Source organism: Equus quagga, chromosome 1 (genome assembly GCF_021613505.1).
Source record: "Equus quagga isolate Etosha38 chromosome 1, UCLA_HA_Equagga_1.0, whole genome shotgun sequence".
Lineage (NCBI taxonomy): Eukaryota > Metazoa > Chordata > Mammalia > Perissodactyla > Equidae > Equus > Equus quagga.
Genome location: NC_060267.1, coordinates 11,790,443 through 11,816,397, shown reverse-complemented (window position 1 = coordinate 11,816,397; position 25,955 = coordinate 11,790,443). Strand labels below are relative to the sequence as shown.

Below are 25,955 nucleotides of genomic sequence, written 5' to 3'. Positions count from 1 at the left end.
TCATTTCCTTGTGTTCCCTTCAACAGCCCCGGAATGCCTGAAAGACGTTTTTATCATACACGACTCTTCATAATCCAGCCTCAACTTACTCTTCCAACTGCTCTCCTCATCTCCCCAGTGTGGACTTTGGCAATATTATGCCTCTTGTGGTTCCTCAAACAACCCACTCCATTTCATAAACCAGTGCTTTAGCCTAAGCTGTTCTCTATACCTTGAATGTCTGTTCTCCTATTGTCTGTCAAGTAAATTCTATTACTTCCTAATATTGTGCATGGAAATATTAAGAATTAACTACTTGTTCATTAGTGACAGGGCAGGGTAAATCATCTGAATGATGAAGGTGAGTTTACCAGACGGATAGTCAGTCTGTAAAAGTGAAGTAATGCAAGAGATGACAAGTAAGAAACTACTCCCCAAGCAGGGAACAAACAGGTGTGTCTAAGGGACAGTGTGAGGAATGTACCATGACTGCTTCAGCTCTCACGACCAGCATGGAAGCAAAGGAGAAATCCTACAGAAACACAGTCCTGGAACTTTCCTCTCATTACTAACAAAATACAAAGTACTGACAGAGCAGGACTTGGCTGAAGGAAATCTCTCCTCCACACCTTGGCTCCTAGACTTAAAAGGAATAGAAACCACTCTTCTCACATATTAAGCGGTATGAAAAGGCTGGGCCAGGCTGTCCCCTGGTGGAGAGAATGAGCCACTGCACTCCAAGAACGTGGACACAAAACTCTCTCCCTTTATACTTTCATTTATTCATTTAAAAACAATGCACAATTAATCTGTACTAAGGGGAATACTGAGGCCCTGAGGCACTGAGAACAAAGGACTTAATCCCAATTCTCAAGAATTCACAATGTAATAGGTGAGATCGGTAGCTGCCTCCTTAAATGTTCTCTTGGCAGCACTTAGGAGAATGGGAGACCAGTTAGAAGGCGACTGCAGTAGTCCAGGGGAGAAATAATGTGATAGGGATTCAATGACAATCAGTTATGTGAGATGAAGGAGACAAGGAAGTCAAGGACTTCCAGGCTTCTGGCCTGGGCAACTGGCTGGTTATGGGTTGTAGTTCACAGAGGCAGGGAATTGAGGAGGAGGAGGAAGTTTGTGCAGGAAGACAAAGTTAGCTTTATACATCTTAAGTCTGAGGTGACAGGGGGACATCCAGGTAGAAATGTCCAATAGGCTGCTGGATAAACAGATCTGGAACTCAGGAAAGACATACGGGGTAGATTGTGAGAGACCTTCTCCAAGAGGTGAGAGTGTATTCCACCAGCCACCAGCGTAGATGAGATACTCAAGAGAAATACGTATATTAGGGGAGAAGACAGCTGAGATCTTGAGCAGGCTGGGGTTCCCTCACCTGCTTAACCACTGTTGCTTTTCAAGCCATAGCTATGGCTTCTGGAGGTCTCCCTCCAACACTCCCTCAACTACTACTAAATCAGAGGCCTCTCCTTTGCTTCCTGAGCTCTCTGCAAACCACTTCAATCATGACACTTAGTGCCTCATATTGCAGCTGCCAATATTCTCATCTATCTCCCCACTAGACAGTAGACCTTTGAAAGAGGGGCTGTGTTTTGTGAGAAAGAACAAGAAGGTAAACAGCAGTCATATCACGTAAAGCCTTATGACCATGGAAGGGAATGTGATGCAGGCACATTGAAAGATTTAAGTAGGGGAGTGGCATGATGAGATTTGTGATTTAGGAATACCACTCTCCCTGTATTGTGGACACTGGATTAAAGGAGACAGATAGAATGGGAGACTAGCTTAGAAGCTACCACATTACCACATTAAAAGGAGAAAGCCCCAGTTGAGGCCAAGGATGACAGTGGCCTGAACTAGGACCATCTCCACAGGAAGTGTCGTTGGAACCCTAAGATAGGGGGACAATTTTTGCCTCTTAAAGACCTAAAATAGTTTTTTTTTGAGGGATAGGAAGACGGAGATAGGATATTGATATTGGGCTGGCGGGCAGAGCCTTGAGAAGTGGACAGATTGAAACATCTAAAAAGCAGGGATATGGCGCCTCAAGCAGATCAAAATGTTAAGTGTAGGCCCTCCACAATCTCCTACCTTGTACCTATTCCACTCTGAACCAAAACAGTGATACTTTTGGTTAAACTGGGAAAATCAAATATTGGGTTAAACCCTCCACTCCCAGCCTGAAAACACAAAACCAACATTTACGGTATTTATGTTATTTAGTATTTATTAAAACAACTGTGACTTAACCCAGTGGTTGCTATTTGTCAAGTTGTATTCTAGGATATTTTCTCATTTAATTTTTACTAAGGTCTGATGGCTATTTTTCCGTTTTAAAAATGAGAACACTAAGGCTCAAGGAAGTCAATTGATTGGCCCAAAGTCACACAGCAGAGTAGGGTTCGAATCCAATTATTGTTTAATTCTAAAATTTATACTTTTACCATCTTGCTACATCATCTCTCTAAAGGTCCCAATTAGTTAAAAAGTGAGCAGCAGCCCCCTGTGCAGAAAAATTGAATAAAGGCGCAACCAGCAAGCGGAACCAGAACAGACCCCACTAAGATGGCGGCTCCCTGCTGGTAGCGCTCTTTACGTCATCACACTGCGCGCCTCCTATCGCGCACCACGTGGCAAGGCCGAGGGCGGGCCGGTGGCGGGGGTCTCAGGCGTGGGGCGTGGCCCGCTCATCCGTGGCGCAAGATGGTCCTGCCCTTCGTACGGTCGCTGTGCCTGTGCCGCTGGGGAGCCAAACGATTGGGGGTCGCCGCCGCGGAAGCCCGCAGAGGTAGAATATCTTCTTTCCTCTCTTTTACCTCCAAAAAGGTTTCGGTCCGTTATTCACGGAGCCTACTTGGGTCACTTCCCTTCCCCCATCGGCCTTCGTCTTGGGATTCCAAACTTGGGACACTGTCCGGCTTCTTTAAATCCCAGGGCTTCCCCAGTCGAACTTGTCGGCTCTTTAGACTGCGCATCCTAAAGCGCCCCCACTCTCTTGCCCCCTAGACATGCTGACTCTTCCCTGTTTCCTCTGATCTCATTACTGCCAGCTTTAGATCGGAATACGTGTATATCCCTGGTTCTAGGGTTCTAGCCCCTGTCATCATCCGGTCTCTTTGCTCTGCCCGCAGGCATCAGTTTCAAACTGGAAGAAAAAACCGCTCACAGCAGCCTGGCACTCTTCAAAGGTGACACAGGTGTCAAGTATGGCCTGGTGGGATTGGAGCCCACCAAAGTGGCCCTGAATGTGGAGCGCTTCCGGGAGTGGGCAGTGGTGCTGGCAGACACAGCGGTCACCAGTGGCAGGCACTACTGGGAGGTGACAGTGAAACGCTCCCAGCAGTTCCGGATAGGAGTGGCAGATGTGGACATGTCCCGGGACAGCTGTATTGGTGTTGACGATCGCTCCTGGGTGTTCACCTATGCCCAACGCAAGTGGCATACCATGTTGGCCAACGAGAAAGCCCCTGTTGAGGGCATCGGGCAGCCAGAGAAGGTGGGGCTGCTGTTGGAGTATGAGGCCCAGAAGTTGAGCCTGGTGGATGTGAGCCGGGTCGCTGTGGTCCACACGCTACAGACAGATTTCCGGGGTCCAGTGGTGCCTGCCTTTGCCCTGTGGGATGGAGAGCTGCTGACCCACTCAGGGCTTCAAGTGCCTGAGGGCCTCTAGTTATATCCATCAATGGAGTCCCTAATCATGCTCTTGGCCAGCCTCCTGCTGAAAGTGTCTGAATCCTTTTAATTCTGCCCCAAGCAGCCTCTAGCTCCCACTATTCAGTGTCTGGACCTCTGTGCAATTCTTAGTCATCTTCCTCTCTCCTCCCCTGCGAAAGCTAGACATGCAGCCACCCTCTCCCCTCCCCCAAACTACCGCCCATTTCCGTGGCTACCAGGAATGCACTTTCCCTGATTGCCTCCCTGTGCCCAGGCCTTTCTCAGACTGTGTTCAGTCGTTGGGTCTTGGCTTTTAGCTTTGTTCGCATTTATTCATCACTGTGATACCTCTCCCTCTCTTTGCCTACATGTAACTTCTGTTTGTTGGGGCTCTACTGAATCTCTCCAGAGTAAATGCTTTCTACCTCTGGCTGGAGGAGTGGTGCAGTCAACGCTTGGCCCTTTCTCTACAGCACATAGAGTCTGGGCTCTGGCTCCCTCAGGAAGTGCTTTACTGACAGTGTCAGAGTGAGGACAGAGCCCTCCTTCCCCAGTACCTCAATGCCACAGACTCTCAGCTCCACACAGCTGTAGCTATCCCCTCCCTGAGTCCATCCGCCTTAATCTGCACACCTCTGACACAGTCGATCCATAATCATTGGGCCAGTTACAAGCATGACCAAAGGGGAAGAGACACTTGGGGCATATTGAGGGGATTAGTGTTAGAAACTTTATTCTTAAGAAGTTCTATCTTCATTCTGCTACAATTGGAACTTCCAGAGGGAGGAGGGAGGCCTGAGGTCTTGCACAATCCATTTTTGGGCCTGCTCAGACCCCAGCCTTCACCCCTGCTTGGCAGCAGAATACACTTAACCTAAAGCAGTATTTGGGGTTGAGGGAAACCTGGTGGGGTGAGTATGTATGTGAAATATATATTGTTTGGGGTCTATCTGACACTGTGGTTCTATCTTATTCTACCTTTATGATGGTGATGCAGCTGGGTGCCCCTACAGGAAAAAGAAAAGGATTGGGTTTAGCAAAAATAATTTGTGTAATTAAAGTTTATTTGAGCACAAAATACCTTCTCTGTCTATAAAATTGCTGTTAGCAGTAGCAGCAGCACTTCTTGGCCAAGGGGGGCAGAACTCTCCAGACTACTAAAACCAGGTGTGTAGCTCCCTGCCTTCCTCTGTGGATATATACATGTGCATGGTGGCTAGAGCCCCTTCACCAGTGTCTCTCTCTCATGATAGTTTCTCCAGGAAGAGGAAGAGGGGACCTGGGTGAAGACCTGGGATGGTTTTGAGTGGGGCAAGCCATTATGTTGTATCTTGAAGAAGCCCACAGTCTCCATGGCTAACCCTACTGCCGGTGTCCACCGAGGCACTTCTCTGTACTCTGTCTGCCAAGGGAATGGGGTGTTGTGACTCACAGAAAGCGTTGGCCTAAATCTTGGTCCCCACTGAAGCAGTGCGGCTCCCTGTAGCATGTTTGGTGGTTATGTGTTAAGTGTGTGGCCAGCTCATGCTTTTTCTTGAGCAGGGACCGTGTGTGCCTCATGTTCACACCATGCTCTCTAAGTTCTCTTTGGACAGCGCCTCAGCTACTGCTTCAGCCTGAGTCTCAGATGGCGTGTAGGAGTCCTGGTAATCTTGAAGCAGTTTCACCACCTCCAGGTGGTTGAACTGCACAGCATCATCCAGGGGAATGTTGCCCCACCTGAGAGGAACAAAGACCATGATCAGGCATGAGGACATCGAGAGTGCACTGGTAGTATATATAACTGTGGTAGCTGGAGGGAGCGGTGGAGAAGCTGCTGCCCACCTCCCATTCCCCCTTTCAGCTCAATCCTACTCACCTGTCCTTGACAAAAGGATTCACTTTGCAAGCCTCAATCAGGAATTTAACAACTTCAGTGTGTCCTAGGAATATGGGCAGAAGGAAAATGAGAGGTACAGATACTGAACCTTTTGGTGTTAACATTAGCACAGACCCTTGGCAGCTGGAGTCTGAACCAAGAGGGGAAGGGAAAAGGCCTCTTCCCATTTTGCTCCCTGCAGCACCCAATAATGGCCTGCAAACTGAAGTGCATCTGGACAAAACTAGTTGCTGCCCCTGTAATCTTCAAGGCATATACTCTGGGTAGAAAAGAAAGGGCTTTACGCTCTGCTTCCCCTCTTACTTAACCTTCAGATACCTTCAGCTGCAGCAACATGCAGGGCTGTGCGGGAGTCATAGTCTTTCTGTTCCATGTCCATGGCTGATAAGGCAAACCTGAGGGCAGTGGAAGCAGCTGGAGTTACCCACATCAGCCTAGAATCACTAGTGTCCTTTCTGAAGGGTCAGACTGGAAGGGTTCCAGAAAAAATAAAACAGAGCTATGCCAAGATCTGTAGACCCTGCACAGTCTCTGTTCTCTACCCAGATAAGACTATTTTCCCCATGTCAGAGAGATGGGAGTGTGACAGTTCCAGAAACATCTCCGCCTACTCAGTACATATTTGTTGATGTTGGTGATCTACTTGAGGCAGGGTCCTTACCTACCTCCTAGAACTCTGTTCTTTTTTTTTTTGAGGAAGATCAGCCCTGAGCTAACATCCGTGCCCATCTTTCCTCCACTTTCTATGTGGGACGCCTACCACAGCATGGCTTGCCAAGCGGTGCCATGTCCACACCTGGGATCCGAACTGGCGAACCCCGGGTTGCTGAAGTGAAACGTGTGCACTTAACCGCTTTGCCACCGGGCTGGCCCCCTAGAGCTCTGTTCTTAAGACCCAGTTTAATCGTAACAGTGGCTACCATTAATTAAGTTCTTATCACATGGCAGGCACTGTACTTTTTTAAAAAATCTCATTTAAATCCATTCTCTCTGACTCTGAAGCTGAAGCACTTAACTGTCTTGCTATGTTGACTCCTAATGAGATCTCTGACCAGGAGTCCTTCATTGTGTTTATTTGGTCACAGTAGAAGTACCTTCGAAGAGCTGAGACATCTCCAATATAGGCAGCAAATAACAGGTTCACCACAGTCTTGTTCTGGAAAACAAATCATACCCACCTGAGATTAACTGTGACTTTGAACCCACCCATGTCCAGCTCTGCTCTGTGACCCTCTTCATGGATGCTTAGCCAAAGGTATTGCTGAAGTGTTATGGAATGTTCTATTCTGAAATATTCTTATGAGCTACCTGGGGTTTTCCTTACCCGAACTTCTCCCCCTTCACGTCGTGGGTCTAACTTCCGAGCACAGTGTCTCAGGTTGTCATAATTGTGGAAATTGAAGAGAGACACCAACTTCTAGAATTGTAAGCCAAACAGATTGTTTACTTATTCCTTGTGCTTAGTAGGAGCTCAAAATTACTTTATTTACTCATTTAAGAATATTAAATACTATATGCAAAGTAACTCACCTGGCAGAAGCTGACGCCCCTATAGCTATTCCCCAGCTTGTCCAATGGAGGTGACAGACACATCATTCCCATGACATTGGGTACCACCAGGAGGATGGCTCCTGACACAGCTGACTTGGCTGGCAGGCCCACCTTGGGGATAAAGATGCGCTAGAGGTGTCCCAAGTCTGGGTTAACCAGTTAATCCATCCCAGGTGACTGCATGGGCAAAGCCTCACCCATCCCAACCTTTTGGCTTGTTAGTTAGCTTCTCTTCTTACTCCTCTCCTCCCCCGACACCCCCTTAAATTCATGGCTTCAGTAAGGAAATACTTATTGAGTATCTGCTCTGTGCTTGATGCTGTGCTAGAACTAGTACAAAGTCCTTTCACCTACATTCTGGTGGTAGGAGGTAGACAATAAACAAGTAAACGTATAAATAGACAAAAATCATCACAGCTTATGATAACACAGAAGAAAAGAAGTGGGGTGCTGTGATAGAAGTGGGAGGGGCCCACCGGAGGCAGGGTGGTCAGAAGAACCTCTTTGGAAGTGCCCTCTGAACTGAGACCTGGAGGAGAAGCGCCAGCCACTTGATGGGCGGCAGAAAGGCGGTCAGAAGCTGCAACATCATGCGTTTATGTATCTGAGGGATGTGGTGTGTTTGACAAACTCCCTAAGGATGCTTGGCCTGATCGCCTGGCTGGAAGTTAGTGAATGAGAGGCAGGAACAAGCTTCCACCTCTCCACCTTCCGAGACTCAGGGTGCTCTCTTCTTGGCTCCAGGCTCATGGCAGATGAATTGGCAAGGCCAGAGGCACTCACATGGAAGGCAAACTGGCCCGAGAAGTCGTACATGCCGCAGGAGTGCATGAGGCTGAGGGTGTTGCGCACTGCTTCAGCGCTCAGCACACTCTCGCCTGTGATGGGGCAGATCCCGCCATTGGCCAGGGTGGCTGCCATGACACTGCCTGATTCACAGGTCACCTCCACAGAGCACAGCTGTGGAGACAAGGCAGAGGTGAGGGTGTGGTGTGGACCTCAACACTGCTCTTGGGTGTAGAGCAATGTTCTTGGCATCCTGATCTGTCAGCAAATCCCACTGGAGAGGAGCATTTCTCTTGTGGGTCAGAGCAGGGAGGGCAGTCTGTCCTGTTCCTTGGGCCCTGTGCTGAACGGCAGTGTTGACTTACCTGGAAGTAGAGATCGAGGGCAGCCATCATGTCCACCCCCTTAGGAAAGCACTGTAAGGAAGAAGAGGGAAGAGCATTTCTCTTCAGGCCATCGGCAATCCCTGTCACACTGCCAGGATCTCAGCCAAAGTCCCCAACCCCGATTGCCCTTCCACCAGCCACAGAATTCCCAGGGACTTTCTCTGCTGGCCTCTCCCAGTTACCTTCTTTTCCTTTAGATAATAGCCGATGGCATAATTCCGATCCCCCGTTTCCTTCTCTGACTGGAATCTGAAGCAAACACCCAATTTAGTACTTGACATCTGAGGGGTGGGTGTGAGGAGAAGGGGGAAAAATACCTTCCCTGAGAGAGACAGAACTAGATCACACATGTCAGACTAAATCAGCCCCTTTATAACTTCTCACAGTAACACTGGAGGGAACTTCTGACCCTGAGCCAGCACCGGGCATGGCTTTATTGTAAAGTGTGAAAAACAAAACCCAAAAGTGTCTAACCATCTAGTCTGGAAAACTGGTGAGGTTTTTGGCTTTGAGAGGCTTGGCAAGAAAGGTCCTAGGTGCAAACCCTCACATGCCTCTCTCAGTAAGTACTAAACAGAAATGGAACAAATTCTTTTACAAAGTAAACAATTGTCAATGAAGGGGCTCAGAGGAAGCTGGGCCTGGGATTTCTTCCTCCTAAGATTCTCTCTCTCATCCCCCTCCTCCACACCGCCCCCCAACACAGTCAGCCACTCCTGCAAACAGTGCCTTACGTGGCATTGCTGAAACCCACGTATTCACTCCCAGCCATTCTGTTCAGATATTGCAACACCTAGAAGAGAACAAGGGTCACAGGAGGCACCGCATGAGTGAGGACTCCTCCTAAACACATCCTAGGCTGACAGCCCTTCTGAACTCCTCAGTCCTGATCCCAGCAGAGACTGCATGAAGCTTTCCTGTCTGAGGCCAGGAGATTCCCATACCCCTGGAAATAAGGCTTCTAGTGTGGGCTGGTGCACTGTCAAACTGGGGTTAGAGCCAGGCACTGGGGCAGCTGGAGAGGACGATGTGCCATGGAGAAAAGCAGCCAGGGCTGAGGAGCAAGGGAACTTACAAAATCAAACTTCTCTGCTTTGTTACAGTCCATCTGCAAAGAGAGAAGAGATGAGTTTTCCAAGCCTCAGAGGACAGCAGGAGAAGGTCAGAAGGACCTCGGGGAGTCAAAGTGTTAGACTGGTTTTACTGCTGGGAATGCGTAATATTTTATAATGACTTTTTTTTTTACAACTGAGGTTTTTTGTATCCATGCATATCAAATGACCTTAAAAACCACATCATTTAGATTTTATTATCAAGTAATGAGTACAGATAACCTTACCCATCCCTGAGTCTCACCCTCCCTTCCATTCTCAATCCCAACCCCCACCCTTGACTCCCACTTTCATTTTCCTGATTCCAGTTCTGTCTCCAAGCCCCAGCCCTATTCTTGATCCCCTTCCCCATTCCATACACCCCCGGCTGGAGCCTTATGGGGTCCTTTGCCTGAATCCCAGAGCCATCTCCAAGACTGGAGTGAGTGACAGGAATGGGATGAGGGTGTATGTTGCATATATTATAATATTCAATTATATCAATTATATTGATAAATAAAGCTAAAGATTTTAGCTGAGAGCCAATAGGGCCTGCTTAGATGGGAATCGGAGGAGGCCAGCCCCAGATACAGGGTTGTAGATAAAGCTATTCCAGAGCAAGGGGAGAGCCTGAGCCTGCTCCCCCCACCCCACCCCATATTGCTTCCGGTACGTATCAACTACAGTGTCAACACCACAGGTCTCTGACACCTGAGTCCCTGGGGGAGGGTTCCTAACACCGCCCTCCCCAGGAGCGACTGTGATTGGCTCCAGAGTGTTGTTGCCTACATGCTCTCAGGGCCTTGCTCAAGCCCTGGGAGACCTACAGCTGACAGCCCAGCCTGACACCCTTGCTCAAGGCCAACTCACAGTTCCAGGTGACGTGAATAGCTGCCCTGGCCTGGCCATTCACCCTTCCTTCCATGCGTCCCTCACCCAGAAGTGGCCAATCAGTGCCTAATGGTGCTGTCCTCCCCCTGTGTCTGGCATTTGGCCGTTGGTCCTAGGCAGAGGTCAGGACCTGCTCACTTCTCTAAGGGCCAAGAAGCTCTGGGCTCCAGATTCACAGGTGGGGGCCGAGGTACAGTGCCTTTTCCTAACATCCTCAGCATAATATGTGGGTCCCTGCTGTGTCCTCACTGCCTCCTGGGGACCCTCAAAGGAATCAAGACCCCACCAGTCTTCCTGGAGAGCTGGGCAGATATGCGGGATATAGGAACAGGGGGGTTTAGAGAACAGTACCTTCCAGAAGGCTAGGGTGGCACTGACCTTGATCAGGGAGCTCACGACAATGGCACCAGCATTGACCATGGGGTTATGGGGGATTCCTGGGGAAATACAAACCACTCAGAGTCTTATCAGCCACTGAGCAAAACCTCCTTTAGAGCTGCCCACTCTGCAGGGTAGACAAGAAAGATTGCTGGGGAGGATGGAATGACAGAGCTCATCAGGAAGGGCAGAGAAACAAACAAAGCTGGTAGGATAGGGGAAAAGAAGGGGGCGTCCAGGAGTTTGGCTGAGCCCAGCAGTGCTCACCTTCCTCATTGAGGGAGAGCTTGTTGTAGCGCAGGCCGCTGGGCTCCTTGCCCACAAACTTGTGCACGTAGTCAGTGCCTAGGGTGCTTATGGAGATGGCATAGGTGAGGGGCTTCACACAGGACTGCAGGCAGAAGGGGATCTTTGTGTGGCCCACGGAGTGCCTGGAGGCAGACAGGCGCCATGAAAGGGGTCGGCCTACGTTCTGACCTGTGCCCTGCCTCCCCTTCCTCTCACCCAGCATCTTACCGCTGACCATCCACCGTGCACAGGGAGACGCCCCACAGGTCTGGATTTGACTTGGCCAGCTGAGGGATGTAGGCTGCCACCTGGGCATGAGTGAGTAGAGAAAACAGAAACAGATGGAGATATGGATGTGGAGCGGGGCACAGAGCTGAGGGTCAGGGTCAGGGGAATCTTTTAGATAAAAGCTAAAATTCTGTCTTCTGCAGGGCAATGGGTTCCCTCCTGCCTGTTGTTCCCAGAGACACCCAAGCCTTAAGTCCTAGAAGGCCTTATCTTTCCCATAGAGATGGCAAGAAAGCCCATGGAAAGTAAAAAGAGGAGAATTCTGGGGTCAGCTTCCCATTCTGGTTCTTAGGCTCAATTCCTTTCTAGGTTTCTTTCAAAGTTCTGTTCAATCTGTTTGCCAACTGTCCCCATAAAAACCTCAGATTCCTTCACCTGCTCTAGAAATCAAATGTATAGAAATACATAAAGCCCTTGTCCTCATTTTTAGAGGCTCTGCTTCTCATCTCTCATCCATTGGATTCCCAGCCCCAAGAAATCTCCAAGAAGCAAGGTATATCTGGCCCAGAGCCCTTGCCCCTCCCTTAGTCCCCTGGCCCTCACTTTGCCTCCAGTGAGCTCTTTGGCATCCTCAAAGATGCGATCCACATGTCCCGTGAACTCCTCAAAATCAGGAATGACAAACTTCTTTCGGAATGCCTGGGTCAGGAGCACAATGTTGCTGCTCACACACCTGGATCCCAGACACGATTGGGTTAGGGGGCTGGAGAGATGCAGATGTGACTCACTCTGGAGCCATGGAAGTTGGGAATAAAGAAAGTGTGAGTGGTTATCAGGTTTGGGACCAACAGTTGTGTGACCTTTGGCACGTTACTTTATCTTTCTGGGTCTTAAGTTTCTTTGCCTCTAAAATAATGGGTTGTAGTGATGTGGAAAGATATCCCAAGACACAGGATATGAGAAAAAAATAAATATCTGAATAATATGTATAGTAAGTCACCTTCATATTTAACAAATCCTAAATCACATACATATTTATATATATTCCTATATGTATGTAAATGCATAGGGCATTATCCTGAAGATACCTACTAATCTCTTAACAATGTTTCTAGGAAAAGGGACTGGGATTGGGGAGACAGGGGAAGGAGGACATGTATTTCTATATTGTGTGAACTTTTATAATGAATATCTGCATATTCATGTGTTACTTGTGTATTAAGTAATAAAATAAAATGAAGAATGGAACTATCCAGTCCCCAGCATCCCTCCCTGATGTTGTAGTCTATGTCCACAGAACAGTTTTGAGAGTGGTGCCCTTATTTCTGGGACCCTCACTTTTGGAAGAGATCTCGGTCCAAGAGGCCACCACTGCTGGACTCTCGAACCATGCGGCGCATCTGGCTCATGCAGTCCCGGAGCCGAGGATCTGAGGTCTGCAGTCCGGTGGCCTTCAATGCCTTTAGGGGAAAGCAGCAGTTTAGTAAGGTCAGCTACAAGGACAGAAATCCAATCCTAATAATCTTTCCCAATGGAGAAAAACTCACTCAACCCCAACTACTACAGTAGGTGGAACAAATGGGTGTGCAGACTAAGAAAGGAGGGAATGGAGCAGCTTTGAAGGCTAATAGGGGTTTCCTGCCCACCCTTTTTTTTTTTTTAACCAAGGCAGCTGGTTTCTGAACCCCTTGGGGTCAAATTCCTAAACCAAGAAGATGGGTTGAGTCAGAGGGTTTAATCTTGCCACCGTGGAGCAGGAATGGGATAGCCTCATCAGCCGAGGCATCTGCCATCATCTGCTCTTCTTCATCCTCATGAAGCAATCCATTAGCTGCCCTGCGCTTGTCCTACCCTCCTTTTCCCACTTTCCAGAGATCCTAAGGGATTAGCCTTCTGAGCAGGTAGAGAGGAACTTACAGTAGTGAACTTGTGGATAGGGATGCGCTCCTGTCCCTCGGCAATAGTGTAGAAGAGCAGATCACCCAGGCGGGACAGCATGCCACTCTCTGAGGAATCACTGTTTGGGGCAGAGCCGGGGAGGAGGACAGGAACCTGAGAAGTGCTTCCTGCTCCTCCTCTCAGAACACGGGCTTATAAGTAGGGAGGTGTCCTCACTCTGTGCCTCCTCCCTGAACCATCTGATCTAAACCTATAATTCCAACTTTCACATCTGCCCTGAGAAGTCTTACATCTTACTCTCTAGCTTTCTTTTGTTCTTAACCTTCAGACCTTTATTTCTAGCTGCCTTCTAGAGACTTCCATTTCTAGATGTCCCACAGGCACCGCAAACTCAACATGTCCAAACCTGAGGTCATCCCACCCCGCTCCCTCTGCTCCTCGTCTTCAGTTTCCCACTGGGTTAATAGCGTTACCACTCACCCGGGGGCCAAGCTGGAAATGTGGAATCATTGGGATAATGCCCACACCTTACATCCATGTGCAGTTGGTAACCAACATTGCATGAATCTACCTCCATAATGTCTCTCCAACCCACCCTCTTTTCTTCTCTCCCCCTGTGCCAGGATGGTGTAATAGAAAGAACCAGAGCTTGCCCCTTAAAAGTTGTGTGATATCTTAATATGGAAAATAAGGTTATTTAATATTGCTGAACCTGTAAAATAAGGGTAGTAATGTCTGCTTCACATGGGTGATATGAGGCTTAATTAAAATAACATTCCATGAAAAACTGTCTTTCACAAAGCTGCTGCTCAGTAAATCATGCTTCTCTATCATCAGCCCCCTATCGTCCGTTATCTAACCGCCAATACGCTCTCTTGACTTCCAACCCATCTTCCACAACGTGCCTAGTTATCTTTCTAAAACTCAAATATCATTTTTCTACTCAAAAACCTTTGACAGCTCTCCCAAGCCTACAAAATAAGTCCTTATTTCTTGCTATGGCATTCAAGGCTCTTTAAAACCTGCCAACATTTCTTTCCTATTCTCCAGTGTGCCCCCACACTCTAGTTATGCCAGGTAAAGGGGGCTCCCCAAATGGGGCAGGCACTGTCAGGCTTCCTGGTCTTTGCTTATGCTGCAGCTTCTGCACGGAATGACCTTTTTCTCCTTCACCTGACACAGTCCTGTTCATCCTTCAAGGTCCAGATCAAATATTACTAACTCTGTAAAGGCTTCCCAAACATCCAAATTTTGCTTATGCTACTGGTATGACATCATCTTATTGACAGAAGGATCTCCCTTGCCCCACTGTTAGGGCTTTGTGTTTTATATATCTTTGTCTTCCTAGCCAATGCTAGGCCTAGCCAAAGTCCTAGCCCACACTGGGTCTTCAATAAGGAATTACCAAGTTACATTTCTAGGAAAGCCCTTGTTCCCCAAAGCGTCTCTCTTGCTGGCTTATAGCACCTAGAATTCCAGGTACTGAAGACTTCTTGGCCTTCAAGAATTCTCCTATTAATATGGTAACAGATTTAGAGGAATTATTTTATCAGATCATTCCAAATATGACAGCTATTTAAGACGCTTCAAAACCCTTTGATCCAACAATTTGACTTCCAGGTATTTATCTTATAGGTGTACTCACATACCTACAAAGGAACATATTCACAGTTATTCATTGCATAGTTAGTAATAGACTGGAAACAACCTACATGTGCAACAGGGAAATGGTTAGGTAAATTATGGTATAGTCATATAATGGAATATTATGCAGTGTAAAAAAAGAAATGAGGGCGTGCTTTAAGTATTGCTATGGAATGATCTCTAAGATGCGATACTAAATAAAAGAAGCAAGCGGTAGAACAGTGTTTATAGCATGGTGCTATTTATGTTTAAAAGAGAAAAAAATATGTTTGCTTTTTCAGGCACAAAACATTTCTGGAAGGCTATCTAAGAAACTGTCAAGACTGATTTACCTCCCTCTAGGGAGATGAAGCAGGTGCTGGGCCAAGGAGTGGGAGGGATACTTCCCACTATATATCTTTAAGCCATATGACTATGTGGATATTATGTACTGAATATCATATATATGAATATGAATATATTATCTATTGAAACAATGCATTAACAAATAAAAAGCCTCTCAAGAGCTTGGCATAGACTAGGCATGTGTGTGTTCTGGGCCAGAAGGAATACCAGGAGAGGGGGCAGTTTTCCTGTTTCCAACGAAATCCAATTGTGACAATGAGGCTAGTGCCTACAGAGAGGAGAGGATCCATATGATAACAGGGGAAGGGAGGGAAAAACTACCTGAGGAATGACTCAAGTAGGATTGTATGTAGCCACACTGAGGGCAGGTCTCTGTGCCTGGAAGCTGAAGGAAGACAGGAAATAATGCCATACCACTTCCTGTAGCACAAGCTTTAAAAACGTGCACACCCTTCAACTCAGATATGATTGACCTACGATATAATGTTGAGGGAACAAAGCAAGATGAAGAACAATGTGGATAGTATGATACCATTTGTATAAAAAGAGGGGAAATAATATCAATATGTATTTGCTGATATATGCATAAAATATCTCTAGAAGGTTCTACGAGATATCGATGACGGATGTCTCTGGGGAGCAAAATTTCCTAGGAATTTGCTCTAAGAAATAATTAAACAAGTGCATAAGAATATGTTGTAAGCAAACTCAAGATTGGTTAAATAAATTATGATACCTCATAAACTGGAATCTTAAAATGGCAGCCATGAAAATAACAGTATCATACACACACACATTCAATGATATTAAGTAGCTGTTCATAAATGGAAAAGATAGTTACCAAAGAATATGAATACTATGATCCTATTTTTGTTAAATTTTATATATGTATAGGATATAGATGGGTATATGTAACAATGTTAACTGGTTACCTCTAATATTGGGATCTTTATTTTCCTCTTGATACTCTATCTTGTTTTTCTTTTATAATCAGAAATACAATAAAGCTAAATATTAAAAAACAAATAAACAATAACCTGAATAACAGGGCACTTTGCTGCCCTCCTTGCCCCCCAAACACAAGAACCCCTCCTCTTCAAGGTGTCACACTCCCAGAGCTCATCTCCTCCAGTGCTCTCAACTCCTTCTGCCCAAGGGAGCGTCAGTCCCAGGCCATTCCCAAGAAGTCCCTGAGGAGCACAAGCAGCCACAGGCAGGAAGATCAAAGTTCCTAAAAACACTTCCATCACCTGACGCCACTGGATAAGGAAGTGTGTGTGGGGAACCCGGGATACCTCCTGTCTCCCATCCCACAGAAAGAGTGAGGGTGAGGGAGGTTAAGTATTTGCTTCATCTCATCACCATTTCTCCCATGATGACTATTTGGGAAAAGTTGGGGTGGAGAGTAGAACAGAAGAGCAAGGGCTTATTCTTGAAAGTTTAAATGTTTCATGTCTCCTTGAGAAGAGGCTGATGGAAAGGTATAGCATAATAATTATTATTAATAGTAAATAAGGGGCCAGCCCCGTGGCTGAGTGGTTGAGTTTGTGCACTCTGCTTTGGTGGCCCGGGGTTTCGCCAGCTCGAATCCTGGGCACCTACATGGCACAGCTCATGAGGCCATGCTGAGGCGGCAGCCAGCATGCTGCAGCTGGAAGGACCCACAACTAAAAATACACAACTATGTACCGGAGGGCCTTTGGGAGAAAAAGGAAAAATGAAGTCTTTTAAAAAATAATAATAATAAATAAATAATACCTTATTGGTCTGTTACCTGTCAGGACAGGGACTCTAGTGGTGGTGAGGTAGTGCTGTGGGCTGTCTGGCTACTTTAACTGTGGTGTGCATGTCTTTCTGAAAGTCATCAATAGATGTCAATGACGGGGGAGATGATCCATTTCCTGTTTTGGCTATAAAAGAACAGGGGCTACTTGGACAGAGTCTACGTTGGCTTCTGAGGAGGACAAAATTTCCTGCTCAGCTCCGTCTGCGTCTTGCAGAAAAGAGGCTCAGCCACAAAGCGTTCCGAGTGGTGGGGGAGAGAGGTGCAGCCTATCGGGCAGAATATGAGCCCACGGGAGGAGAACACTTTAAATCAGGGAGCCTGACTGCACAAATAAAGGCTCTGACTGCCTCTGGTTTGGGAAAACTGCGTCTTATGAACCCCCCCCCCCCCCCCACAAAGATTTTCCAAATTCAGCGACCAATTGGAAAACCACTCTTATTCTACAGATTAGGGACAGGGACCTCTGATAACGCACACAACCCAACACATACGCAAACGACAAACGCCTGTACCTGCGCACCAATAATACTCACGCATCACACATTACACGCTGAGGATACACCAAAACACAAACACATCACACACACACACGAGTACACCAGGACTCGAGGCAAGAGACTGTTTCATACCCACGCATCCCCTAAAATACACACGAGGACCGGGGAGGAGAGGGAGGGTAAGGATGGGCGGTGCGCACAGGGCCCTGCACTCAGACACGTGCACCAAGCAACACTCCGTGCAAATCGCCGTTCCCGGTTAAGCACGCACCTTGCACAGGCACCATCCCGAGGACCGACCAGCCCAAACGCCCTCCCGGGCGGACGGCACGTTACCGCCCGAGCGCGGCGGACCCAAAGCCCCAAATCTAAAGGAAAAGGCATCGTAGGCTAGTGAGAGAGGAGAGGGGAGACGAGATGAGCTCCCGGGGGAAGGGGATTCGGGAGCTAGCGAGAACGACAGCGGGGGTGGGAGCCAGCCTGTCCCCTGTCCCTGTCCCGCGAGCCTTACTGATCCTGGTGCTGCGGCTGGTGGCAGTGCGGCGTCTTCTTGCCCTGCGCCGCGGCCTCACTGAGGTGGTGCCGGACGCCCCCGCCAAGGAGGGGGCTCCAGCTCAGGTGACCCCAGCCTCCCCGCCAGCAGTGACTGCCCGCCCGGCTCAGCGCATTCTGCAGAGCCCTCATGGAGCGCATCCCCCCAGCGCGCAGCCCGCTCGGTCACAGCGCCCCGGGCGTCTGAGCGGTGGTTGGAGGGAGGGGCGGAGGACTCGCAGACGAGGCAGGTGGGGGGAGCCCCATGATGGAATGCGGCGCCTGGGAATGGAGGGGAGGGGCCCGGTGGGTGGGACTGGGGTAGGAGGTGGGACCGGTTCCTGTAAGGCTCGGGCCACTGCCAGGGGCACCCAATGCCCCCTAGCCAGAGGATGGGTAAGAAGTGTCACCGATAGGGGAGAAAACAGGGCGGAGGTGGTCTAGCGGGTGGTGAGAAAAGGGCAGCGTCTGGGAAGGGATGGACACTGCCCAGGCCCAATCATTATGGAAGCAAAAAACTTGGGGGCGGGGAAAAGACGAGGCTAACCCAATGAGAGCAGGGCGCAGGGCGGTGGGCCGTCAAAGGGGCCTGCGGATTCTTCCGCGGTCCGCGCCCCCCGGGCTGGGCTGGCGTGCGCACGCCGAGGGCGGGAAAGCCGCGGCTGGGCGCCTGCGAAGCCGCGCGTACTTGGCGAGGATGTGGCGGGGTCGGAACAATGCAATTCTTGGAGAGAGAGGAGAGTGGTACCCCTCTTCACTCGAACGAGAGTGAGCCCTAGTCAGGAGGGCACTCAGTGACCTTCGCCGTTCGAAGGCCAGCACCCGCCCTCGGTAACCCTCCTGTAGTACGGCATGGAGGCCACGCGACCGCCGGGCCTCCCGCACGCGCTACCGGTGAGTGCGGAGTCGGATGGCCGGAAATACCTCGAACAGACACAGCCTTGGCACTTTAGTGAGGTCATGAGGCGGCCAAAAGGGCATCCTGGTGGTTGCTAGGATGCTTGGGTTCTCGTTTTATCTCTGCGCGTTATTTGGTTGCTGTTTAGGACTTGGGTGTTCTTAATTATGAGCCCTTAAACATTTTATAAAGCATTGAGTGTTCCCAAAATTTTAGCTATTTTAATTGATTCCCCCTGTATTCCTCACGGGCAGAAAAAAAGTGATGTGCAAAAAGAATTTTGAACACTAAGCACGTTCGGGAATTTTATTATATGCAACTAGAACATTCACCTGTTATCTTCACAGCGCCTGACACAGCGTCTATATTTAGTAGGAGCTCTTCTAAGTAATAGCTCTTATCTAGTGCTTAGGTGTGCCAACCACTTTATATAGTCTCTCCCTCTTACCAGAGACCTACAAAGTAGTTACCATTAGTACCATTTTGAAGATGAGGAAACTAAGACTCAGCAAATTATTTGAAGAAGATAACCCAGCTAATACGTACCAGAGCCAGGAATCAGACCCGAGTCTCTGACTACCAGGCTCTCTCCATCATGCAGCTCTTTCCAGAATTAACTGTGGCACTGAATTATCCCAGGAAATGACCTCCATCCCTAAAGGAAGCACTTTATGTGGAAGCATTATGATAGAGTACTGACACTTGCCTAGAGGCTGGCTGTATCACAAAATAGCTCTTTTTGTTTTTGATTAAAATGAGCATCACGGGTAGCCGTGGGGAAATAAATATCAAAACCATACTCTCTTCTGTTCTGTGGAAAGATGGGTTCTCCTTTGCCTTGTTTGGTGTTGGAGGGTTTATTTGGTTTGAAACCAGGTGGAGTGACCTTTCTTTTGTTTTTGTTTATTTTTCCCTTCTGCAGTCATTTCCTGTCTCATTTCCTATCAGCGGGACTCAAATTCAGGGACTCCAGCTTGCTCTGGGCTGCCTCATGCACGGCTTTGCCCATGACTTCTTTAAGAAAGTTCTGGGTCTTAATACTTGGTATATACTCAAGCCAGCTTAGTTTTTCCAAATATAACAGGGTAATCTTATCCTTGTTTCATAGGAATGTTATTTCTCTGTGGCTTTTTGAGCTGCCAATAGAAAGATACCATATGTTAGGGAACTTCTAAACATTAGTTATTTGCTTCCTTTTATTTTCTACCCCTGCTTTTTTGAATTAGCTTTAATGATAATCAGTACTGAGTTCCTCATTCTCTTTCTCCTTGGTTCTCTCTGATAATAGGAACTGGTTGGGCAGTGAAGAAAGCCTACCTGTAGAGGGGAGGTTCTTTGCATAGAGAACTAGCCCCCAGCTGCACTTTGACCTTTGGACTGATTTTTCTTCTGCTGCGATATTGCTGCCTTTGCATAAGGATGGAGCAGAAACTTGTGACTTGGGAGGCCCACAGCATTGTATAAAGTGTGAGATACTCAAGAAGAACAAGTTTTGTCATCCCAGTTGTTAAAGCTTGGCAGCGTCAGGACCTTTTTTTGTTTCTGATTTGAAAAGGACGCATCTAGTTAGTCTTTGCAAAAGTATTAGCCCACTAATACTGGCCAACTAGAAATGAGGCTTTACGTAAGTGAAAGAAAACTCTTTCATGTGTCTCTAGTGGTAGGTTTTTAAGTCAGTCCGTGGTTGCGCCAGAGTTTTGTGGTGTATGGGGGAGGATTGGTCTTAATTATTTTGAATCCTTAAATCAGAAAAGCTAAATCCTCTGTGGTACAGTACTGGAAAGTTGATGTTTGTGTCTGGAGAATTTTTATTTGTTATGATTTAGAGACTCTCATTTATTCTGCTCTTCAAACTGTGGCTAGGATGTTAATTAGTCCAAATGAAAGATTGTTTTGCATAAATTATTATTTTTTCATTAATCTTTGTTCTGCTAATGCTACTATTGGTGCATACTCTTTCCTGCCTTAGTTTCTCCATTTGTAAAAGAGAATCCTGTATTTTATTGGGTAAAATATAATTACTGGAAACTCTGACATAATCTTCCATTCATTCAACGAATATTTATTCATTGGCCTACAGTGTGCCAGGCCCAGTGCTAGGGAATCTAGGAATTAACAACGAAAAAAACAAAAAAGAGTTTCTGACTATAGGAAGAAATGAGAAAGCCAGTATTTACAATTCTTAATGAAAAATGCTGAGATGAAGAGGTATGCAGAAGAAAGTGTAAAGAAGGGGCACCTAACTAGCCTCAGGGTGAAGGGCAGCTGAGATAAAGGGAAGGGGCCTGAAGGGATACTGGATGACAGGAACCAACTCTTAACCGATGAGAGGTGTTTGCAGGGGAGATAAGGAAAAAGGTGTTCCAGACAGAGGGCTCTGCAGAAAGAAACATAGCAGGAGAGGAACATTTAAGGGATTCTAGATCAGTTTGGTTGGAGTGAAAGTTTGGTTGGGTATGAGAATGTGTGGACCAATGAAGCTGAGGATGTAGGTGGGGGCTGCATCATGAAGAGTTTTGAACACTGAGAAGAATATTCAACTACATCCTAATGACAGCTTCATAGTCAACGTTCTTTTAAAGCTCCCCTACTTAAACTCACCACCCCACTGCTTCACAGAGAAGCTCTCGATGTCCTGTCATTGCACTTAGAACGCTTTCTATCCCTCCAGATGCTGCTGAAGAGGAATCCTTCCTCCACTCTGAGTTTAATCTCTCCACTTATTTTGTTCTGTTTTTCAATTTCTTCCCCTTAATGACTCTATCCTTTAGCATATAAATATGCTCAAGTCTCTGCTGTCTTAAGACACAACTACTATATTTTGACTCTTTTTTTGTGCGGGTGATTAAATTCAAATATATTTCAGTTAAGCAGCTTTATGCAATTCAGATTTTCCATCAGTATCGCTCTTTTTTCTTTTTCTTTGAAAAAATTTTTTTTTAGAAAGATTAGCCCTGAGCTAACTACTGCTAATCTTCCTCTTTTTGCTGAGGAAGGCTGGCCCTGAGCTAACATCCATGCCCATCTTCCTCTATTTTATACATGGGATGCCTATCGCAGCATGGCTTTTGCCAAGCGGTGCCATGTCCACACCCAGGATCCGAACTGGTGAACTCCAGGCTGCCGAGAAGCAGAACATGCAAACTTAACCACTGCGCCACTGGGATGGCTCCTTTTTCCATTTTTAAATTGAGATATAATTGATATATTTTAACTCTTATCTGTTATCCTTTTACTACCAAGTTTTTTGAAAGAGTCATTGTACTTACCGCTTCTTTATCCTCACTTCTCATTCTCTCCTTGATAGTGGTGAAGCTAAGCTGATGCTGCCATTGTGTTGCTTTGGGTTCATGGGCTTTAAAGGATTCATTGGAGTTGAAAGTTTAAATAATATTAATCAAGGCTATGGGATAGATTAAAATATTTAAAAATTGTTAAGACATCATTAGTAAGCACATGTATTTGAATGGGATTTAGATTCTGGCTAGAGCACTATGATGCTGGTGTACATGTTTTAACTTGATGTTAGATCTTCATAGAGTAAATGAAATTTCATATAAGTTCAAATGTATCTGTTATCTATTCCAATGTGTTTTCCTCATTCCTCTTTGGTTTAGTAATTACAAAACCAAATTTTATAGGACTGAAAAAGTAGAAGCATGAGCATGTAAAAAAAAAATCACAATATATTATTATACCAGTCAGATTTACAATGCTTTAATGCATATTTTCTCTATTTTGCCAAATAATGTCTCCTTTAATCTGACTTCTCTGGTAGCCATAAGAATAGATTCTAGGAAGTCTGAATCATTTATAATATGCTGAGAGAAAATAGATTTTGCCAGAATTCCTAAAAAAGATTTAAAAAAACTCTCTATAGACTAAAGCTAATTTGGAAGAATTTGAAATAACGAAAAGAAAAAAACCTTCAGAGTGTGGTTGATAGCATTTTAATACTTGTTTTTTTTAACCTAAAGAATATGAAAAATGTTTTCAGAATCTTGTATTACAAAGTACTGAACAAAACCATTTCTAAAAGACTAGGTAAAATTAATTTTTAACCACATTTGTCTACTTAAACACTCCATAAACCATAATTTCTCAAGATCTTATGTAATTTGAAGTTTTTTACATCATCCACTTTTGCCTGTCACTTTGCTGAAAGCTGTTGTTACACCTTTCTGATCTTTGGGAAATTTTTAGATAAAACAAATTTTAGATTATCAGGTAATATATATAATCACTACCACTTAGGTAAGAGATTTTCAAGGCTAAATATATTTACTCACTTATATTTATTATTCCAGTCGAGTTTAATTAGATGAAAAATCATGATAAAAAGTACAGGGGTGCCAAATAAATTTATGATCTATGGAAATAATTACTAATGTAATTACTGTCTTGTGAGAATTATTAAATACAGAAATAATTACTAATGTAATTACTGTCTTGTGAGAATTATTAAATACAGAAATAATTACTAATGTAATTACTGTCTTGTGAGAATTATTAAATACAGAAATTGGGAAAAGTAATACTGCATGTACATTTTCTGTGATAGTTACTAAGAGTACTGGTACTTAGATTTCAAATTTTTCTGACATTTTATTAGTTTTGTTTTGCACAATTCTCATTCCTATATTTAAAGCAGAATTAAAATGATTTAAAAACTGTTTAAGGAACTTTATAGTTTCACAATGTTTAACAGAATTTTTATCATTCATATAATTTCAAGCAGGGGAAAAATGTGTCATAAAACTTATCAGTTAGCTGACTCATTACCAGGACCATTTTCTTTTACAATTTTATTTATTCATCTGGTTCAAAATTCAAAAAGTACAAAAGGGCATATAGTGAAGTCACCCACCCGTTTCTGTTTCCTAGCTACCCACTTTCCCTGCCCAAAAGCAAACATTGTTATTGGTTTTGTATATATCCTTCTAGATATATTTTATTTGTATCTAAGCAATTATATTTTTTTCCTTTTTTACACAAATAATAGCATACTGTAAGCACTGTTTTGTATTTTTCCTTAAAAAAATTTTTTTACTATACATCTTGAAAAACCTTCCAAATCAGTTCAGTACCTAATGTGCTTCCTTTTATGGCTATGCAGTATTCCATTGTCTGGATGTATCATTATTATTTTAAAAGTTCCCTATTGGTGAATATTTGTATTATTTTTGATTTTTTTTTTCTTTTTTTCAAGGATGAGGCCAAGGTTTTTTTGTTTTTGTTTTTGTTTTTTTTTTAAAGATTGGCATCTGGGCTAACAACTGTTGCCAATCTTCCTCTTTTTTTTTTTTTTTAAGGATTGGCACCTGAGCTAACAACTGTTCCCCTGCTTTATCTCCCCAACCCCCCCCGTACACAGTTGTATATCTTAGTTGCCAGTCCTTCTAGTTGTGGGATGTGGGACACCGCCTCAACGTGGCCTGATGAGCGGTGCCATGTCTGCGCCCAGGATCCGAACCCTGGGCCGCTGCAGCGGAGCGTGCGAACTCAACCACTCAGCCATGGAGCCGGCACCATGATTTTTTGTTATTATTGATTTTGTTATTATTGGTTTTTGTTATTATTATCAGAGTGACCATATTTCTTGGTTTGTTTGGGACCAGGACAGTTATCCCAGCTTAAATCTTAATCATTCCCTCTTTCTATTTCAAAAGTGTCCCAATTTGGACAATATGTTTCATAGTTATCATAGCTATTACAATGCTAAAGTGAATAAGATTATATATCTTGCCAATTTGCAGGTTTGCAAATATAACTGCAGGGTAAATTCCCATAAGTAGAATTGCTAAGTGAAAAGGTTTATACATTTTTAATTTTGGTGGATGTTGCCAAATTGCCCTCCAAGTTGGTCATACCGTATTACAGTCTCACCAAAACCCTAGGAGAGTACTTGTTTTTGTCCCCTCACCTCGTTGATTATCAATTATTTTTAATGTTTGCCGTTCCACTAGGTGTAAAATGGTAACAGTGTTATTTTACTTTTTGAAAATTATGAATGAGGTTAAGTATCTTTTTGTATTTTTAAGAACCATTTGTTTCCTTTTTATGAATTATTCATATATTTTCCCATTTATTTGTTGAATATTAGAGTTTTGACATTGATTTTTAGAAAGTTGTCATATATTTTGGAAATCATTCTTTTGTGAAATGAGTTGCATACATTTCCTCCCCCCTCCCAGTTTATCCTTTGACCTTTGGTTTTCCTTTTGTGGTTTTGTTATGTAGGAAATTTTTATCTTTATGTAGTCAGATTTCTTAATTTGTATATTCTATTCAATGAACATCATCACAATCCATTATTCACCTGGAAATGCACATGTAATCTTTGTTTTCCTCATCCTTCACATCCTATAATAGGTCTCAAATCCATCCACTTCTCTCTATTCCCATTGCTACTATCCTCATTAAGCTTCTTTTTTTTTTCTTTTAAAGATTTTATTTTTTTCCTTTTTCTCCCCAAAGCCCCCCGGTACATAGTTGTATATCCTTCGTTGTGGGTCCTTCTAGTTGTGGCATGTGGGATGCCGCCTCAGCATGGTTTGATGAGCAGTGCCATGTCCGTGCCCAGAATTTGAACCGACAAAACACTGGGCCACCTGCAGCGGAGCACATGAGCACATGAACTTAACCACTCAGCCACGGGGCCAGCCCTGCTCATTAAGCTTCTTAATTTAGGTCTCCCTCCTGTCAATTTCACTCACTTCCAATCTTTTTTTACAGTGTAGCCACAAGTGATCCTTCAGAAATGCAAATCTGGTTATGTTGTATTTTTATGGAACCTACTAATGATTTCCCAAGTCTAACAGAACTTATAATAGAGTAAAAAATGAATGGGGAAGAAAATGAATGAGAGATGAGGACACTTAGCAAATGTAGATTGTTCTTGACTATGGGGAAAATTAAAAGAACAAGAATAGAGAAGAAGCTAGAATTCAGGGAAGGGGCTTTTGTTTGTTTTGGGTGTATGTGTGTTTTCGTTTTGTCTTTTTAAAAAAACCATCATATCAGTGCTGAGCAAGAAGCCAATAGAGATGAAAAGGTTGAAGATAGATGAATATTATATGCTAAGAATATAGGGAGACATAGAAAGCTTGAGAATGGTAAATATTTAGAATAGCTGTTGTAGAGACTAAGATAGCACTAACTAGAGTCTTGCAGGAGTGTTGGGAAATATTTGAGAACCTGCTGAGATTAGAAGTTTTGTAGTTTAAACA

The 25,955-nt window shown here is 45.1% G+C and overlaps 3 protein-coding genes across 8 annotated transcripts in view; 2 read left to right on the top strand and 1 right to left on the bottom strand.

Moving 5' to 3' along the window:
• Positions 1-2,246: 2,246 nt before the first annotated feature.
• SPRYD4 (SPRY domain containing 4) lies at positions 2,247-5,213 on the top strand. Its single transcript, XM_046641044.1, has 2 exons — positions 2,247-2,782; positions 3,126-5,213. The coding sequence occupies exons 1-2, from the start codon at positions 2,698-2,700 to the stop codon at positions 3,662-3,664; spliced, it is 624 nt and encodes a 207-aa protein (XP_046497000.1). The 5' UTR covers positions 2,247-2,697; the 3' UTR covers positions 3,665-5,213.
• GLS2 (glutaminase 2) lies at positions 4,692-18,057 on the bottom strand. 4 transcript variants are annotated; one of them, XM_046641043.1, is made up of 19 exons: positions 17,809-17,950; positions 17,569-17,665; positions 13,044-13,143; positions 12,465-12,586; positions 11,730-11,859; positions 11,127-11,206; positions 10,878-11,041; positions 10,611-10,669; positions 9,326-9,358; positions 8,985-9,043; positions 8,433-8,499; positions 8,230-8,280; positions 7,862-8,038; positions 7,058-7,189; positions 6,852-6,944; positions 6,622-6,683; positions 5,846-5,922; positions 5,507-5,570; positions 4,692-5,367 (listed from the first exon to the last, which is right to left on the bottom strand). In XM_046641043.1, the coding sequence occupies exons 3-19, from the start codon at positions 13,122-13,124 to the stop codon at positions 5,211-5,213; spliced, it is 1,608 nt and encodes a 535-aa protein (XP_046496999.1). In that variant the 5' UTR covers positions 13,125-13,143; positions 17,569-17,665; positions 17,809-17,950; the 3' UTR covers positions 4,692-5,210. The 4 variants fall into 4 exon arrangements, with proteins under 4 accessions (XP_046496999.1, XP_046496993.1, XP_046496997.1 ...); XM_046641037.1 differs by lacking the exon at positions 17,569-17,665 and having other exon boundaries at positions 17,809-18,052; XM_046641041.1 differs by lacking the exon at positions 17,809-17,950 and having other exon boundaries at positions 17,569-17,681.
• Positions 18,058-18,523: 466 nt separating this feature from the next.
• Positions 18,524-25,955, top strand: part of RBMS2 (RNA binding motif single stranded interacting protein 2) — an 80,060-nt gene continuing 72,628 nt past the window's right edge. For 2 of the 3 annotated variants that reach the window (XM_046660837.1, XM_046660820.1), the window contains exon 1: positions 18,524-18,722. In XM_046660837.1, the coding sequence (XP_046516793.1) occupies positions 18,681-18,722 (42 nt within the window). In that variant the 5' untranslated portion in view covers positions 18,524-18,680. The remainder of the gene's footprint in view (positions 18,723-25,955) is intronic. The other variant, XM_046660884.1, reaches the window with a different exon arrangement.